We start from the raw sequence: 20,070 nt of genomic DNA, 5'->3' as shown, positions 1-20,070 counted from the left end.
TGGACCCCTCCCCTCCATTGAAAGGTTTGAGACTGTCATATGCTGGTGGAGACAATGCACAACCAAGAGGACAGGAGGCTGGTTAAGGCCAACAACCTTATTTCAACACAGATAACTGAGGATCCTGGCATTGAATCTGACCATATTCAATATCTGGCTCTTGCAGTTCAACTGGAAATTCCCAGTTCCACTAAGTTGCCCACTCTCCCAGGCTATCTACATAGCAAGCACGATCAAAGCATTTATCCCGGGAGTGCTTGCGTGGAGTGTGGTTGAGAAGCACTCAATCGACCTCCGCTCCAGGACAACAGATTCAGAACTGCGTATATCATTACAGTGTTGTAATGTTCGCTATGGCTGTATTCGAGATCGCTTAGATTTCCCGGTATTGGTTTCGGCGAATCGTCTACAACAATTTTCCAAGGGGACATTCCTTGCGCAGTTCCTGTTGCTGTTCAATCAAGGTTCTGGATCCATATTGCGGTTCACAGCATCAGACATCATAATTGGAGAGACATGAGTTACGAAATACGGGTGAGTCTTCTATTTTCTTACTGAGCCGGGCAGCCGCATAGGCAGAGAGTAGAGTATCATCCCGGAAGTGAACATTTGTCAGTGTTTCCGATATTTCAGTGTTCTCCTATACACGGATAAGGCGACCACTAACCAAACGAAATCCATCCAAGGCCTGATCTTATAGTATGGGAAACACTCACAGATACCAGAATTCCTACTACATCTCACTGACTGGGGCCCTGGGCATCTTACTCTAACCCATTACCAGCTATTGCGGGCCTAGCCAATTAAGCCAATTAGTGCACCTGCTTAATTGGTCCTGGCAAGCCTAATGGAAAATGCATAGGAAATATCAATAAAGTTGGCTTTTTGGGCGGGGTGTTAAAATAATCCCAACTCCCGACTTCTGACACAATTCTATATATGTCTAGGTATTTACTGGAGTGATTTGGATGGAAATTCGATGTGTCCATCTATAGGTTGAAAATTTTGGTAAATCTGTAATGCTTCACTCGTAGCCCGTAGTGTAAATTCCTGAGAAAGTGGGTTTTGGGGGCTTTTCTAGCTGCGCTAGCTCCGAAACTATACATTTGATACAAACTCCCGACTTCAGACGTGGTTGATATAACTCTTAGGATTATATTCCCAAGATTTCAGCTTTATTGGAGAAAAATTCATAGTGTCCATAGGGGGGTTGAAAATTGGAGGATTTTCAATTTTTTTCCCAACAAATATGCGAAAAATATTACTTTCCACCTAGAATTAATCAAAATTTCGCAAACTATCATAAAGTACTTCCTTGCAACAATCATTTGTGAAGCTTTCAAAACTTTTGGCTGATTTATTTGACCCTAAATCAGCAAAAAACAAACATTTTAGTGTTTGTATGCACCAATGCACAGGAGGCTAATTGCCAGATTAATTCACACCTTTCCAATCTCAAACAATAGGAATGATGGAGTCTATGGCAAGCCAAAGCGGAATTTATTCAAGACTTTAGAATTACCATTCAAGAAGTTAAATATTAGTTCAAGAAGGAAATATATGTTCAAGACTAAAATATGTTCAACCTTGAATCAAATGTTTTCAACCTTGAATAAAATATGTTCAACCTTGAATAAAATATGTTCAACCTTGAATAAAATATGTTCAACCTTGAATAAAATATGTCCAACCTTGAACAAAATATATTCAACCTTGAACAAAATATATTCAAGACTCACGTGACCATATTCAAGACGCACGTGACCACAAAATTGATGACGTAGTTGCTCATGTTTTGATGCTTTACGGACTTTCCCGAACCCGCGTCCAGACTTTCCCGAACCCATGGTACTTGTGTTGCGTTTCGGAGCTCGAATTGTTCGCACGAAGGTTTTGACACATGGTTGTACACGTACCTAGCCGCCTATACCTGACATGTACTGTAATCCTACACATCATGACATGGATGCCGAGTGAATGTCAGAGTCGATACATGTTTCACAGACATATCAGGCAAATTATAGGTTCAAAATGCGCAATGCCTCTCACCTTTCATACCACTGTATCGGATTCTCGTTGTCTTTTGACATGTTTGAGTGTTTAGGCTATACAGGCAATCAATCACGTCGTGAAACAGAACGCATCAGAAGTACCACAGATTCTACGCTCTACGTCATCAATTTTGTGGTCACGTGCGTCTTGAATATGGTCACGTGAGTCTTGAATATGGTCACGTGAGTCTTGAATATATTTTGTTCAAGGTTGAATATATTTTGTTCAAGGTTGGACATATTTTATTCAAGGTTGAACATATTTTATTTAAGGTTGAAAACATTTGATTCAAGGTTGAACATATTTTAGTCTTGAACATATATTTCCTTCTTGAACTTATATTCAACTTCTTGAATGGTTATTCTAAAGTCTTGAATAAATTCCGCTTTGGCTTGCCATAGGAGTCTCCCTCTATTCAAAACAGAGTGTGCTAGGCCCGCAATAGCTGGTAATGCGCAGTGATGACTGATGATGTCAGTACAGTTGAATTGAACCTCCCTTAGCACTAAGCAGGCACCTCTCTAATAAGGGTACCCTCTCTATGAAGGACACTGGTTTTGGTCCCAAACTAGTCGTTTCCATTAAAAATTGACCTCTCTAACAGGACACCTTGTCAGTCCCAAGGGTGTACTTAATAGAGAGGTTCTGCTGTATTTGGTCTTATTTGAATAGTCAACCATACCAACCTCTGTCTGCTGCTTCAATTTCTCCCTATTCCATTTGTTAAATTATTCTGACATGTTCAATTTAAGGCCTATGTTACCATAGCAACCATATGTAGGAATAACTCACTAAACTCAAGACACAGTTGGTTGCTAATGATCCCACTAGAGGGCAACAAATGGGACAATATGAAACCCTTAGATCTGGATGGTCAATTTAAAAAACACAACTCAGGCACATCACAGATCCCCAACTGTGACATGCCTCCGGTCTGTATGCTCAGGTTACACCTTCATCCCCCCCCCCCCCCCTATTCCCAACCTCTTGATTTGTGCCTGCAACATAGCGTACTTATCCATGCTACAACATAACTATTCCAGTTGTACGAAATTGACATGGGTCAACTTGTGACCCGAAGAGCTCTGTCCCAATGTATCTTTGGAAACCAGCGGTGACCTTCCTTAGTGACTGAGTGGTCTCTCATGTCTGTCTCTATCTCACTGATCAGACTAATGAGATAAGGAATCTGTTTAAAACCGCTGGGGAAATGGTTAAAAAACGGACTGGTAGGGTTGAGGTCACAGGTAGCGACCTGCTGTGTTCAACTGAGCTGAATGTGCAGAGGAAATCTTCAAAGAAGGGTATAGGATGGAGGCTAGCGGGGCAAATTAAAAGTGACTAGGAGTATCTCTACTATCTCACATGCAGTACATCGGTTCTAACTATTCACACTTCTCCAAAAATATTTCTTGCCACTTAGTTGAACTCTGGATCTAGTTCCCTGACCTGGTGACTGCAAATGAGTCAACTGGTGACCCAGCAGCTCTGGTCTACTTTTTCCCCTCAACAACACTGCTTTTTTGTTTCAGTGTTTCTAGTTAGTTCTGATGGCAGACTATGGAGGAGGTCGTCCCTACCGTGGACGTGGGAGAGGCCGTGGCGGTGGGGGACAGGGAGGTGGTGGTCGAGGACGTGGCCGGGGAGGAAATGGTGGGCAGCGAGGCAGGGGCAGAGGTGGCTATGGCGGAGAGGGCAGAGGTGATCAAGAGCAAGGAAATGGACAGGAAGGCCGTGGTGGTCAAAGGTAAGTTATTGTTTTTTCTACGTGAAAAAATACATAAGAACCCTGCCTCTGAGATGTAGCAAGGTAAAGGTCTGAAATGTCTTTGCCTATAATTGGACGCAATCATTTTTGCCAGCCATCATGGTGAAATTGGGCTGAGTAAAAAAGACTTGAAAACCCATCCTATCCTTGTTGAGCACCATGCCCTGACCTTTTCATTTACCCAATCCTTGTCCTTTTCAGGGCAGAGGATGTTAACAGACCGAGAGGCCCTCCAAGAATTGGCTACACCAAATTAAAGCTACTGTTAGAGGAGGGCCCAGATGATATTTTGATGTCACTCAATAGAAACATGAATGGAATGAAAGAAATTCTTGTGTTTCCCATGAAAAAAGATTGGGTTAATCTTGTCTTGGCTGTTCTAAGCAGAGGTTGTCAGTGCACTATGGTTGTGGAGACTCTAGTACATGTCCTTACTATGGTACATGACACTGATTTCATAGACCGTATTATCCCAACACGTTTCCTAGAAATGACCAAGGAAAGGTCAGTGCATGAACAGGAACAATTTGCAAAACCAATTAAAGATGTATTGGAGTTGTGTTCCCAATTGCTGCAGAGGATTCCGAACCATGCCTATGATAAAGTCTTTCTTTGTCTATCGACAATTGAGCAATCAATCAGAATGCTGCGTGCTAAGACCAGTATCATTGATCAGGATATCGAAGGCAAGGTGGAGGAAGTAAAGGCACTCTTAGAAGAGAGTTCTAATAGAGTTGAACCTCCAGTTCCAGAACAGAAGCGAAGAGGATATCCTGACAGAAGGGATGAAGAGCAGCCCCCGAATGACTTCCGCACCATACCTATAGCCCCAACGCGTGGGGATCTGTTCATCAGATCAAGAGATGATGCGGCACTATGGCTCCGTCGAAACAAGGCTCGTGGACAATATCTCAATGTTGATCATTATCTGGATGTGCAGTTCCGCCTGCTGCGAGAAGATTTTGTGCGCCCTCTACGAGATGGTCTGAAAGAGTATCGCCAACACTACATCGATATGGAAGACAGGAAAGCCAGACTTCAAAACGTTCGTGTCTACACAAACATTCACATTATCCGGCCAGTTTGTACAAACAATGGCCTGACGTACAGGATTCGTTTGGACACCAAACTGCTGAAGAATGTCAAGTGGAAATTTTCAAAACGACTGATCTTTGGATCACTCGTGTGCCTTTCGCGGGATAACTTTCAAACCTTGCTTTTTGCTACAGTTACCGATAGGAAACCAGAAGATCTTGAGAAGGTCGGTGAACTAGAAATCAAGTTTGAGGACTTCAATGAGGATGTTGCTGCGGCCGTCCGCAACATGGAGTTATCGTACACAATGTTGGAGACATCAGCCTACTTTGAAGCATACAGGCATATCCTAAAAGGTCTTCAAGACACCAATGATGATAATATGCCATTCAAAAGGTATATTGTGGATTGTGAAAGGGTGATCCGTCCACCAGAATATCTGGGACCCCGTTCCATTTATGATCTTCGACCTATCATCCAAGGAACGACTAAAGAGAGAAGGCTAAGAAATGCTGAAGCTGATGACACTGATGATGATGATGATGATGATGATGATGAGCCAGAAACGCGATATGTTTTCACAGCAGCTGCCCAGTTTGCAAGGCGCATCCCAATCCTGCATGATGCATCCTGGCCCGGCGCAGAACAGCTTGGGGTTGATGAATCACAACTGAAAGCTCTAAAGACATGCCTGACAAAGGAATTTTCCATCATCCAGGGCCCCCCAGGTACAGGAAAGACTTTTATAGGACTGAAGGTGATAGAAGTGTTGCTGCACAACCATAAGGTCTGGACTGAGGACCCCATAACCCATGTGGAAGATAGACGACCAGTATTAGTCGTTTGCTACACCAATCATGCCCTTGACCAGTTTCTGGAAGAAGTGACCAAGTTCTACGACAAGAATCTGCTGCGTGTTGGAGGTAGAAGTAACAGCGAAGTCCTCAAGAAGTACACAATGCGCAGTGTACGTAGCAAAGTAAAAGAGAAGAAAGAAGTTCCCCGTCTAGTCCATGATGGTCTTCGAGCAGCCTTTGATGATATGAAAAAGCTTCAAGCTACATTGGAGACAACTGTCCAGAAGTCGGAGGTTGTAGAAAAAGGAATCATACACGAAGAACACCTCAGGAAACACATCAATGACCAACATTGGAGATCCCTGCTTGAGCTAACTGATGTAGTGGATGGTAGAGTGTGCTTGATGGCAGAATGGTTAGGCTTCGGAAAGTCAGCATTAAGTGATTTTGTTGAGCCTGAAAATCCCGAGGCAGTGGATGAGGAGGTGCTTGATGATGACATGGAGGATGAAGAACTTGAGGTTGAGGGTGATCTTGATTTCATTGAAGACCAAAGAAAGATGGATGATGAACTGGATCCTTTCTATTATACTGACCCGAATGCCATAGTTGCTGGAATTGGTTTGCTTGGTTTGGAAGAATCAGACATGGACACAGAAATAGCAGAGGCAGGTGGGTGGCAAAGGGCAGCCAAACCAAAGAAGCGTAAGGAGCAGCTGAAGAGGCAGCTAAAATCATGTGATGCAATGAAAGAGGAAGATGCAGCGAATGTTCACCGCATCTGGCAGTTGGGTTACCAGGACAGATGGCGTCTGTATAGACACTGGATCGGCAAGTACCTCCAAGAAATCAATGCAAACATTGAGAGACAACAAGAGCTGTACTCACAAGCTACTGCAAGAATGCGGGAAGCCAGAGATCAGGAGGACTTGGCTATCATGCGCACAGCCACAGTCATTGGAATGACCACAACTGGTGCAGCTAAGTATCGTACAGTGATGCAAGAAATACAGCCAAGGATTGTAATAGTCGAAGAAGCTGCCGAGGTATTGGAGTCACACATCATTACCACGCTTAGCAGAGGATGTCAACATGTCATTCTAATTGGTGACCACAAGCAGCTCCGTCCATCTCCAGCAGTCTATGAACTAGCGATGCATTACAACTTGGACATTTCTCTGTTTGAGCGAATGGTGAAGAATGAATTGCACCTTGAATGCCTCCAGTACCAACACCGCATGCGACCGGAGATATCAAACCTGATCAAGCTCATCTACCCAGACTTACGTGACCATCAGAATGTCCTAAAGTACGAAGACATAAAGGGGGTGTCAACAAACATGTTTTTCATTAACCACCATATGAAGGAAAAGGAAGACCTAGATTCCCGGAGTCACTCCAACAAGCATGAAGCCGAGTACATTGCCCGACTTTGCAAGCATCTACTACTTCAAGGATATGCTCCTTCTCAGATCACTGTCCTGACGCCATATACAGGGCAGTTATTTGCCTTGAAAGATAAAAGCGTCATGGATAAGAAAACATTCGAAGGTGTCAAGATCACCGTGGTTGACAACTACCAAGGAGAAGAGAACGACATCATCCTCCTGTCTTTGGTCAGAAGCAACAATGAAGGAAGGTTAGGATTCCTTAAGATTCAGAATCGAATCTGTGTGGCACTCTCTAGAGCCAAGAAGGCTATGTATGTCATTGGTAACTTTGACATGATGATGAAGAATTCTGAAGATTGGAGCAAAACAATTCAACTCCTCGTAGAGAACAAAATGTATGGTCCTCAACTTGTACTACAGTGTCCAAATCATCCAGACGTAACCATCCCAACGAAAGTTGCTGAGGATTTCAACAAGGCACCAGAGGGAGGATGCTCAAAGCCATGTGATCATCGGCTGTCATGTGGACACCAGTGTCCGTCTGCTTGCCATGTGAAGAACGCTGACCACAAACTGACCAAATGCTACAAGCCATGTGAAAAGAGATGCCCAGAAGGTCACAAGTGCAGAAAGATATGCCATGAGAAATGTGGTTCTTGCAAAGAGAGGTGTAGGAAGCGTTTACCAAGATGTAACCATGATCAAGTAGTTTATTGTCACGAAGATCCAGCTCTCGTCATTTGTAAATCTCCATGTAAACACACTCTTCTGTGTGGGCACCGATGTGGAAACTCATGTGGTGAAGCGCACACTGCCAAATGCCAGTCTCAAGTTCAGAAGACTTGGCCCTGTGGCTGCAAAAGTCCTGTTCAATGCCATGTTGATGTGACTACGACGCCATGTCCAAAGAAGTGTGAAACACTACTGAGTTGTCTCCATCCCTGTCCTGGGACATGTGGAGATTGTCTTCAGGGGCGAATCCATGCAGCTTGTCGGCAAACATGTGGGAGAACACTAGTGTGTGGCCACAATTGCAAGTTCCCTTGTACCAAGGAGTGTCCGCCATGTGAAGAGAAGTGTCTGAACCGCTGCATCCATAGCAAGTGCACAAAAAGATGTGGAGAACCATGTATTCCATGCAATGAGCATTGCCAGTGGAGCTGTCCGCATTACCAATGCAACAAGGTTTGTCATGAGCTCTGTGATCGCCCAAGATGTGACCAACCCTGCCTCAGGCGTCTTCGTTGCAGGCATTTCTGTATTGGTTTGTGTGGTGAGCCATGCCCTAAACTCTGCAGGGAGTGCAATAAAGATGAGGTCACTGAGGTACTTTTTGGAGATGAAGATGAACCTGATGCCAGGTTCATCCAGCTCGAGGACTGTGGCCATGTCATTGAAGTAGGAGGAATGGATCAGTGGATGGATGCAAGAGAAGAGGCAGTTGGACCAGAGGGAATCAGCATCCAGATGAAAAAGTGCCCTCGGTGCAGCATTCCCATACGTAAACATCTTCGTTATGGCAGCATTGTGAAGCAAACCCTAAAGGATATTGAGGCTGTGAAGGTGCATATACTGGGAGAACGGCATCTGGTGAAAGACAGGCATATCCATCTCAACGGCCTGTTACACCAAATTCACCTTGGTCCCTACAACGCCAGGTCTCGCATAAAAGGTGAATTGGATCGACCGAATGTCACCATGGCAACTCTTGACCTTATCGAAAACACCCTTGAATTCCTTAGGCACCTTGAGAAGGTACGCAAAGATGTTGCTGCACATCTCCGTGGCAAGCCCCGTGGAGAGAAACTTGTTGACGACTGCAACCTGATTGAGGAGCGCCTGTTGAAACTTTGCCAACGCATCAGTGAACAGCAAGTGAATGATTTTCAAATGGAAGTCACTAGGCTGTCTAAGGCAACCAAACTCACACTATATCTCCAGAAGATTATTGATGGAGGATTCCAAAACTGCATGCCAGCACAAGTGTTTGGTAATCTGCAAATGATGCTCGATTCCATTACAAATGGAACAAAATTTACAGATGAAGCAGAGACTGCAGTGGACAAGGTTGTCATCGAAGTCGAGAAGCACATCCCGAAAAGTGGGCTTGGCATTTCAGAAGATGAACGTGTGATGATTGTCAAGGCCATGGGCATGTCTCAAGGACATTGGTACAAGTGCCCAAATGGTGAGTTTAGTCTTTTTCCATCTTTTAAAGGATGGCTTCGCTCACTGGTTATATTATTCCTTTAGTTTCAGTTTTTGGTTTGCGCATAAAATTTCCTGAATAGACTGCAATCTTTCAGGTTTAGTTTTTATCCAAAAGAGCAGAAATGTGATTCTTGTTACTGTAAAGGGATTACACCATTAACAATTTTCTTGCTTTGAAATGAACTTTCCACTTATGTCAACACAGATCTGCCAAGCAGTCCCATAAGCATGCCACAGTCCAATCAGCTTAGGCATTGGTGTCACAAACTGCCTTGACAATCTTTGAATTGCTGATGGTTGCATTTCAAGATCTCCTTGTCTCTGTTCCGTAGAAGACAGGTTTTGGCCGAACTACATGTGATTTTTAAAATGCTTCATTTTCTTGCAGGGCATCCTTACGCCATTGGGGACTGTGGAGGAGCCATGGTAGAAACCAAGTGCCCCGAGTGCAAGGCTACGATTGGTGGGAGGAATCACGCTCTGACTGCTGGGAATCGTCATGCTGGTGAGATGGATGGTTCCAGACATGCTGCTTGGTCTGAAGGAGCCAATCTTGGGAACTATGGAAACATATTTTAAACTTCAGGACATTCTTGATTTTGGATGGCCCCGAGTGCAAGGCTACGATTGGTGGGAGGAATCACGCTCTGACTGCTGGGAATCGTCATGCTGGTGAGATGGATGGTTCCAGACATGCTGCTTGGTCTGAAGGAGCCAATCTTGAGAACTATGGAAACATATTTTAAACTTCAGGACATTCTTGATTTTGGATGGCCATTCATTTAGGACAATAATGAGTTCAACCTATGTGTGAATAGGGGTGTGGATGTACATAGAGCTACATGTGTATGGCCCATTACGGGTTTATAAGAAATTGTGCAGATATGGTTATGGCTGTACATTAGATACCAGTGTTGCATGCTGAGTTCCCGGTCCTGGTGATCGGCCACTCTATTATAGTGTCTCCTCCCACAACTTTCTGGGAAGTGCAAAGAAAGTGCAGGTACTCTTATTGAAATCAACCTACCGGTAAAAGATGCAATGTTGAGAACTATGGAAATATCTTTGAACTTGATACTAGGCATGATGCTTTGTTTGAAGGTTCCAGTTTTGAGAGGACTATGGAGAATCTTTTTGAATTTTAGGATGTTACTAAGCTCATGTCCAGGAGATATACTTTAAATATGAGGACATTCTTGATGTTCCGGTTGGCCATTATGGCATTAATTTAGGACAATGTGTCAGGTTAGTTTCAAACTGTGTGTGGATGCAGATAGAGTAACATGTAAATGTCTCATGGGTTTATGGGAAAGTTTGCAGTTGTGGTTATGGCTGAAGGTGCCACTGTTGAGATCTATCAAATATATGGTAGTTCTCAGGATTGAATATGAAACATGAAATATATTTCAAACTTAGAACATTCTATGCACATGTGAGTATACTTCGCATTTTTGCATGACGTCTAGAGTACAACAACATGTACATGTATAATTCTCATGATAGTCTTGATAGTACATGTATATATATTGAAATACATGTGGAGTTGATTTCCTAAAAGCATTTTCAAGTCTAGTCTTGGAGCCTGGAAATGTTTATAATGCAATTTTTACCATTTTAGGTATAATGATGAGGAAATTTCAAATGATTTGGTTATTTTGGAAGTCGAATGTTCAGTTGATATACTGTTGCATGCTATGTAATGTTAATAACTATATATGAGTGCATTAATAAAATTAAAAATCAAATCTGTCTCTCTTGCTTTTGCTTTTATACATGATCCCATGCCCCAGGCTGCTTCATCTCTGGGTACAACTGGGAGCCAGCGAGATTTCGGAAAGTATCATTTGCCCCCCCCCCCTCCCCTGAGACCGAAAAGCAAGCTGTGCTGCTGTCCGTGCATGCCTCAGGGAAGACACATAATCACTGGACAACCTAAACCACTGAATCCCACTTCCAAGATGTGGAGATTGTTGACTTATTGGGGTAAGATGGTAATGATAAGGATGTTTTGTTCTGTGTTTCACTATACCCCCCCCCCTCATTCTATATCAGAAACAAGGAGAAAGGGCCTAGGGTATAATTATCATTCCAACACCGCCAACAATTAGTATCATACATAGTATTACACTCCGGCAGCAGTGGACCGGCCTTCTCACGTGCAGGAGAAGAAGTACAGGCCTATGTGTGGGAATAGGATGACAAAACGGACTGCCTGGGTAGTCTTACTGGCGTGCTTGGCAAGTGAAGTTGACATTGCACATGGGAATTTCCCCCGCCGCGTCGGTCAAGATACCGAAGATCTATGTGTGTATCAACAAACAGTCATAATTCATATCACCGTCCATAACGTATATACTGATTGATACTATGCATAGTACAGGAATTGACCTGTAGTTGAAAACAGATTCTAGTCATAATTTTTTAGTCACATTGCTACTGGATCAGAGGCGCAGCCCAGAACTATAAAATCTTGACCCTCGAGCCTTGGAGCCACTGTGACACCGCCGACCCGGACTCCGTTGAACTATAAAGGATAATACAGCACCCGTGGCCTTCAGGTGAGTTTCTGCCCAGGCCTATCTCAGTATTGCCTCATCAGTTTCCTGCTACAGCCACAGGCACGTGAAATCAAAGCCTCAATAGCCCCCCCCCCCCCTGCCCGCCCCCCAATCGACTCAAGTGACAAAGGCACTGGACCCCCACCACTGACAACACACGTTCAGCAGGGGTGAATTTCACGCTCGTGTTACGTATCAGTATCGGTTTTATACGTATGACCGCTACAAAAATTACGTTACATCATACGTAAAATCGATACGGTTAAGTCAGTCATACAGGAGAGATTTTTTTTCTTTGCTGAAACTCGCTATTGAGCTCTTAATTTCAAGTGCCTGCCAGTGTCGACCAGCTTTCATTTTGTACACCATTCCCGAGTTTAATATTTTCGCGGGGGAGTAGAGTTGGGAACTTCATGGGAGCGAAAATTGTTGATATTATTGGAAAACTATGAGTCCATTCGCCAAATATGAAAATGATGAATTCCCCTCTACCAGGGCCGTGAAAATAAGGGGATTTACAGAGAAAAAAGTAAGATTTGGGATATATGATTCTTGATTAGCCTGTACGACTTGCTCCAGGCTGGAAAAACCGGCGCATAAGAAGACATTAAATTCTATGACAACGTCAGGCAAAAAAGTTCAAGAATTTTGCCAAGTTCACGCCCCATATTCTTTTTACTCTGAGGAAAAAGAATTCTAGCGCATATGTTAACCACCATGAAAAAGGCAATGTAATGTACTTTTCAGTAAAATCAAAAGAACCTATTTGTCCGTTGAATCAAAAATCTACGCTCCAGATTCAGTCGACCGGCCTCGTTCCTCCCCCTCCCACATGAGAAGACGACCAAAAACGCGCGCGTCATACACTTGCCAGTTGAAACCAGTGGCACTGCCGAGCCGTGGGCCTCCGACCTTCCGACCACAAGTCGGTAGCACATTATATAGCCTCGATCCGCTACGTTGTACATCTTTTGGGGACGAAGTATTGGTCTAACAAGTCTGATGCTCTTCTAGATTATGTGTACAACTGCGGTTCCCTTACCAGCGGATGCCTAAAATGTGTTTTTGACCGTGATTTAGGCCGAAAGTTAAAGAGAATCATACAGTCTTTTGCCCCCTAAGACCACTAGTTATATGTACGCCCCTGAAATCAGCCCTGGGAGGCATAGGTGATATTCATTCGTGATAAGCCCCCCTCTTAGGAGGGGCTCTTAAGATACACGTGTGTGCGGGAGTATATAGTGAATGATTAGAAATAAAGAGAGTAACTATTGTATATCCTACAAACAATTTTTTTTGGTATTTTTCTGAATTAACTCCGTTGAGTTTACCGATTTCTCCGCGATCTTCCGGTGGTGGTTGCTATCCCATTGGTTGAAATTAATTTAAATTAATTTAAATCTTCATGGGAATTCGCTACATCATATGCCTAAGAAATTGGCCAATTATACTAACATTTTTATCAGAGAAATATCCGTCCTAAATAATGACAGAAAGGGGTGGTTTATTTCAATTTTGTGTCGACATGATCGAGGTCACGTGACATAAAAACAAAACAATCGCACACACCCGTCCAAAAAAGGCACTTTAAGAAAAATAAATACGTTTTTCCAGCTTAAAACCACACTGACGACTAAGTTATATTGGTCTACTGCCCAAATCTGAAGTATCAAAATGAATCACAAACTAGAACTAGCTCTATTTAGCTATAGTTGCGTGAAAAATTCGGGTGAGCGACGTACATTCTGTACCCTAGCGGCCAATAAATAAACTACTTTCAGCCGTCTGCTCCGGTCTCGTTAGGGAGTTTTTCCCAAATGTACGCGATGATGACGTGCCCCATTAACAGGACGTGACATCTATTTTAAAATGCGTTTCCAAAGTGAATGCATTAGGACAATCCATTTAAGTGTCGTATATCACTGGAAACGCCCGATTCCCGTGAATAAGGACAATCACAATGTATTACATTAATTACCAAAACAAAAATGTGTCGGAAGGAACTATATGGATGGTCCCATCGCACCCCCCCTCCAGCAGTATGACACAGAAGGGCTAGTTGACTGTCCACCGGGGGGGTTTGGGGGGAGCTTCCCCCCAACGCACTGGTAAAAACCTATGTCGACGGAGGGGGGTTTGGGGGGTGTCCCCCCCCCCATTGTAACAGCTGTAGTTGTTAGAGCTTGCACTTAACATATGCTCGTAGGGGGGTTCGGGGGAGCTCCCCCGACCTAAAGGGGGGCTCACTAAGTCCTTGACTTTACATATTAATAAGCCCCCCTTTAGGAGGGGCTCTTAAGATACACGTGTGTGCGGGAGTAGATAATGTAAATGAATGATGAGAAATAAAGAGAGATTGTATATCCTACAAACAATTTTTTTTGGTATTTTTCTGAATTAACTCCGTTGAGTTTACCGATTTCTCCGCGATCTTCCGGTGGTGGTTGCTATCCCATTGGTTGAAATTAATTTAAATCTTCATGGGAATTCGCTACATCATATGCCTAAGAAATTGGCCAATTATATTAATATTTTTATCAGAGAAATATCCGTCCTAAATAATGACAGAAAAGGGTGGTTTATTTCAATTTTGTGGCGACATGATCGAGGTCACGTGACATAAAAACAAAACAATCGCACACACCCGTCCAAAAAAGGCACTTTAAGAAAAACAAATACGTTTTTCCAGCTTAAAACCACACTGACGACTAAGTTATATTGGTCTACTGCCCAAATCTGAAGTATCAAATTGAATCACAAACTAGAACTAGCTCTATTTAGCTATAGTTGCGTGAAAAATTCGGGTGAGCGACGTACATTCTGTACCCTAGCGGCCAATAATTAAACTACTTTCAGCCGTCTGCTCCGGTCTCGTTAGGGAGTTTTTCCCAAATGTACGCGATGATGACGTGCCCCATTAACAGGACGTAACATCTATTTTAAAATGCGTTTCGAAAGTGAATGCATGAGGACAACCCATTTGTGTCGTATATCACTGGAAACGCCCGATTCCCGTGAATAAGGTCAATCACAATGTATTACATTACCAAAACAAAAATGTGTCGGAAGGAACTATATGGATGCAGGTCCCATCGCACCCCCCCCCCCCCAGCAGTACGACACAGAAGGGCTAGTTGACTGTTCACCGGGGGGGGGGTTTGGGGGGAGCTTCCCCCCAACGCACTGGTAAAAACCTATGTCGACGGAGGGGGGTTTGGGGGGTGTCCCCCCATTGTAACAGCTGTAGTTGTTAGAGCTTGCACTTAACATATGCTCGTAGGGGGGTTCGGGGGAGCTCCCCCGACCTAAAGGGGGGCTCACTAAGTTCTTGACTTTACATATTAAGACCCCCTTTAGGAGGGGCTCTTAAGATACACGTGTGTGCGGGAGTATATAATGTAAATGAAGTGAAATAAAGAGAGTAAATATTGTATATCCAACAAACAATTTTTTTTGGTATTTTTCTGAATTAACTCCGTTGAGTTTACCGATTTCTCCGCGATCTTCCGGTGGTGGTTGCTATCCCATTGGTTGAAATTAATTTAAATCTTCATGGGAATTCGCTACATCATATGCCTAAGAAATTGGCCAATTATATTAATATTTTTATCAGAGAAATATCCGTCCTAAATAATGACAGAAAAGGGTGGTTTATTTCAATTTTGTGTCGACATGATCGAGGTCACGTGACATAAAAACAAAACAATCGCACACACCCGTCCAAAAAAGGCACTTTAAGAAAAACAAATACGTTTTTCCAGCTTAAAACCACACTGACGACTAAGTTATATTGGTCTACTGCCCAAATCTGAAGTATCAAATTGAATCACAAACTAGAACTAGCTCTATTTAGCTATAGTTGCGTGAAAAATTCGGGTGAGCGACGTACATTCTGTACCCTAGCGGCCAATAATTAAACTACTTTCAGCCGTCTGCTCCGGTCTCGTTAGGGAGTTTTTCCCAAATGTACGCGATGATGACGTGCCCCATTAACAGGACGTAACATCTATTTTAAAATGCGTTTCGAAAGTGAATGCATGAGGACAACCCATTTGTGTCGTATATCACTGGAAACGCCCGATTCCCGTGAATAAGGTCAATCACAATGTATTACATTACCAAAACAAAAATGTGTCGGAAGGAACTATATGGATGGTCCCATCGCACCCCCCCCCCCCCCTCCAGCAGTATGACACAGAAGGGCTAGTTGACTGTCCACCGGGGGGGGTTTGGGGGGAGCTTCCCCCCAACGCACTGGTAAAAACCTATGTCGACGGAGGGGGTTTGGGGGGTGTCCCCCCATTGTAACAGCTGTAGTTGTTAGAGCTTGCACTTAACATATGCTCGTAGGGGGGTTCGGGGGAGCTCCCCCGACCTAAAGGGGGGCTCACTAAGTTCTTGACTTTACATATTAGGCTATGTTATATTGTAATGACTATAATATTATATTGGCGGAGAAGACACCATGGGTTGCGGGCAGAGTGCGGACGGAGTCTCACCGAGTCGAAGTTTATCGGTGCTCCCAAGCAGCCGGGGAGATGTCTATGACTTCTTGATCGATGCGGACAACTTCGGACTAGAAATCCCCGAATTTCTTGGGATACCGAGACGAGGAATGCCGGTGAAACTCGTGATTTTAGGTGAGGCGTGTGATATATTTTGTTTCTGTCATTCAATTCAATACCTCTGTCCTCATGGTTACCCCATAGGCCTACCTGCGTCCGTCTCTTGTAGAACAGCCTCCAAGGTTTTAAATGGGCATTCACTTTATTTTTAATGAGTTCTAATTAATTGCTTGAGGAGTTCAAGTTCAAGACAAACATTGTTGTCCCTAGGACAATTGACGGGCTGCCCGTTGAAACGCCGTAAAGCCTTTATGACGAGTACAGACAGACGCAGGCTGATCGGCGTGTATATAGTTTCATTTCTTCGGGCTACAACTCGCTCAGCGAGGATCCTATCGCCTGCGTCACCCTCAATTCCTCAAATTCCTCGCCAGTGGTGCGACCCTTCCAATCTCCAAACACAGGCCACTGAATCAAGTGTCAGTTAGGGTCAAAACATTGTAAAAGGGTTCAGGCAGTAGAGGGCGCAAGAGAATCAAGAGGGTCAAAACAGGGTTCATGCAGAAGAGGGAGCAAGAACTTCAAAGAGATCTCGAAGAGACAACGGGACCTCGGTGGATTCCTTTTCCTTCTACTGCCTTAACCCTTCAATAACATTTTACAATTTTTGACCCCTTACTGACCCTTGATTCAGCATCCTGAGGACTTATGATGTTGACCATGCGGACATTCAAGTTCTGTCCTCAGCTTTCTAAACTGTCTGATAGATGGCGAGTCGATCTCAGGGAGCATTCATTATTTGCACGCCCTGAAATCGAAGGATGAGTTTTCGAACGATGCAGCATTATTGCAGGCGGCGAAGCACATCTAATCACCGTCCAGCGTAACGGCCATGTAGTACTATTATAGTGAGATTGAGATCTTTCTACTCACATGGATACGTAACGAGGCACGTTAGATGCGTTGAGGTGATTACGTAGCGAGCAGTTCTACGTCAACAATTCTTAATTCAACCCACAGTCATTTCTATCTACATCTTGACCACCAAGGTTTTTGCATCTTATGGCCTCGGTTACATTTAGAGGGAGTAGGCTACAATACCATGAGGTTCAGGAAGGCACTTTTATATAAGGTGCACCTGGTGGTGGGGAAGCAAATAAGTTCGAGCCCCTTTTGCGGAGACATTAGAACCTCCACCCTAACCGCCGGAGTGAGACATTAGGTTCCTTAAACGTGTTGAACTCTATATCATTGCAGTTAACCCCAAACTCATTAGATTTCTCAGCTACCATAACGACTTTGCAGTAACGGGCTGAGTAATGCTGGGCACTGTTGTTGTGATGTGTGGTTGTTTAAAATTTGGATCCACTCCAACGTTGCTCGTCGTGAGAAGAGTGTGCGTTATATCGCCATTTTATATAAATCTATATTAATGGGAATTAACGTCTTGACGTAAATGGCGATAAACCATAGAATCACGCTTGGGCGGGGGGCGAGATACCTGGCCAGAAACCGTTTGTTTGTCATATCGAGGGGCGGAGTGTATTGAAAACCCCCTGGTATGCAGGTATGACGATGATGGTACATCATGAGCTATCGTTCTATATCAAATGACCTTCTTCATGAGAAAACGAATTTGTTCCATTATTCTCCGCGTCACTCAAACAAATATAGATAAATAATAAGCAAGTAATATCAGTAATATCCATATGCATGATCGGACAGGTGCGCCTTTCTCAGTACAAGAGACGCACTAGATCGACCATTGACATGGCTTTGCGTTGCTAAGAACCTTGGCACGCTTTCAAAGGCATAAGATCGGAGCAGTGGTAGCGCGCGTTCGCTGGAATTCAGTCTGCCAAGCGAGTAGACGAGGACTGTGGCTTTTTCGAGATATTGGAATGAAAAATAGGAATAACCAACAATTCAGCCTTTTGGAATCCGAGTCTTAGCTTAAAGACTAAGCACTTTATTCAGGGAAAAAAAGAATCATACACAACCGGGAACAGCTGGATTCTTTGAGCGCCGGAAAGTTCGGGCGCGGCGATCTTCTTTGATAAATCTGTCGTCTGCTCGCCTGAGCCATGGGATGCTTTGGAGGTGGGGGTGGAGCTGATGACGGGCTCACCAAAGAACAGAAGGATAGGAGTAAACAGATCGAGAAACAACTGGAGAAGGATAGACAAAGTTATAAACAGACGCATCGTCTGCTACTTCTCGGTACGTATGATTTTTTGGCTAAGAAGTTGTTTAGTTAGCCAACTTTAGCCATTTTCAGCTTTTTAAAGGGAGAACGTTGACAGGAGCAAGAAGGATCATATTAAAGTGCACCATGTCGCTGACAGATGTCATTACAATATTACACGGTTGGCTGATTTAGGCCTGTATATTCGTGGCGATGAACATTTATGTATAATATGTGTACAGTATTGCACATCTGAGGAATCATTAAGTTCCAAAGGCTTTGGGGTCAGTTACAATTACCAAGCAAATACCTTACAGCGAAATTAATCAAACTCAAAGCAGACCCGCAGGGAAACTCCCTCACCAATAAACTGCTGCATAAATGCTTTATTCTTGTCCGTTTTTCGGTGATAGTTACCATCAATCTTAAGCTGTTGCGGTAGATTCACAAAGTCAGTTGCAGTTCCCCCACATTTTCAATAATAGGCCTATATATTTGAAAAGAATATCCTGTGCACATGACATGACGTCTATACCGGTGACAGCATAGTTTTTTTGCGCTCTGCTTATGTTTACTGCATCTCTACCCACGAGTCGAGAGTATACTCGCTCTAATAAACAGAAGCAAAGAATTCTGCTACATCGTGCTATGTCAATGTAAAGCAATCTATAGGTAAACGTACCTATACTGAAAAACCGTTGTTCCTTTCCATAGTACAACGCTTTCCTTCCAATCGCTTTAAAACCCATTCTGTGAAAAATTCATGAAAAAAACAACTCAGGAACAAATAAAATATTGTCATCTGAAGGTGGAATGAAATTCGGCAGTTGAGACAACCTTGTCCCCCTGGTTATTCTAAGGTCCCAGTTACCAGTTTCACCGGTTGCTTTGAAATGTCGTCATCGGTTTCGCACTTTTCTTTCTTCGGGGATTATACTTTCAATGTTTTATTTGAGAAGAACCTTCGCCAAATCACGCATTCTTCTAAGATGGCGTGTTAAGGGGCTTTAACACCCTACAAATGATTCAAGTAAGAAAAATTTAGATTTTGGACTTCCGAACACAAATATTTTACGGCTGTGCCAACGCCGAGTCGGCTTCCATTGCGCCGTTCACGGATTTTCGAGACATAGTCGAATAATACATTTTTCATGCTACAAGCTAAACTGATTTTCCATTAGAATTTCGTGTATGTCAATACATGAATTGACCCAGCATATCATTTCAATTCAGAAAATGCATTCAGGCCAACGTGAAACCTCAAGAAATTATATTAAAAGCATGATAAAGCCTACACTCCGGACGCAGTGGACCGGCCTAGTGCTGACGCTCGAGAAATCACATTATAGGATGACGCAATGGATTGCCGTGGGAGTCTAGATAAAGCCTGGTTTTCAATATCGATGGGCACAATGGGGATTTATGAGAAAGGGCAGGTAGCTCGGACGTCTACCAGGTACTCTAAATCTTTTGTGGATTTTCTGACTGCTTTCAGTGCACCTTGGCCT

General features: G+C 43.5%; 2 protein-coding genes across 2 annotated transcripts in view; both read left to right on the top strand.

Moving 5' to 3' along the window:
* Positions 1-399: 399 nt before the first annotated feature.
* On the top strand, positions 400-10,999 carry LOC135495427 (NFX1-type zinc finger-containing protein 1-like). The gene is made up of 4 exons (XM_064784051.1): positions 400-534; positions 3,585-3,799; positions 4,022-9,231; positions 9,643-10,999. Exons 2-4 carry the CDS (start codon positions 3,603-3,605, stop codon positions 9,831-9,833), a joined length of 5,598 nt encoding a protein of 1,865 aa, XP_064640121.1. The 5' UTR covers positions 400-534; positions 3,585-3,602; the 3' UTR covers positions 9,834-10,999.
* A 7,147-nt stretch (positions 11,000-18,146) lies between these two features.
* Positions 18,147-20,070, top strand: part of LOC135496282 (guanine nucleotide-binding protein G(s) subunit alpha) — a 42,919-nt gene continuing 40,995 nt past the window's right edge. The window contains exon 1 of the mRNA XM_064785530.1: positions 18,147-18,597. Coding sequence (XP_064641600.1) covers positions 18,462-18,597 — 136 coding nt within the window. The 5' untranslated portion in view covers positions 18,147-18,461. The remainder of the gene's footprint in view (positions 18,598-20,070) is intronic.

This window comes from Lineus longissimus, chromosome 11 (genome assembly GCF_910592395.1).
Source record: "Lineus longissimus chromosome 11, tnLinLong1.2, whole genome shotgun sequence".
Lineage (NCBI taxonomy): Eukaryota > Metazoa > Nemertea > Pilidiophora > Heteronemertea > Lineidae > Lineus > Lineus longissimus.
Note: the sequence above shows the minus strand (reverse complement) of the source record. Positions and strands in the feature narration are given on the sequence as shown.

Excerpts from the sequence above, each read along its gene's own strand:
- LOC135495427 (XM_064784051.1), top strand. The coding sequence starts at position 3,603 with ATGGCAGACTATGGAGGAGGTCGTCCCTACCGTGGACGTGGGAGAGGC. Across the intron at positions 3,800-4,021 it reads GAAGGCCGTGGTGGTCAAAG|GGCAGAGGATGTTAACAGAC; the intron begins GTAAGTTATTGT and ends TGTCCTTTTCAG. Across the intron at positions 9,232-9,642 it reads TTGGTACAAGTGCCCAAATG|GGCATCCTTACGCCATTGGG; the intron begins GTGAGTTTAGTC and ends ATTTTCTTGCAG.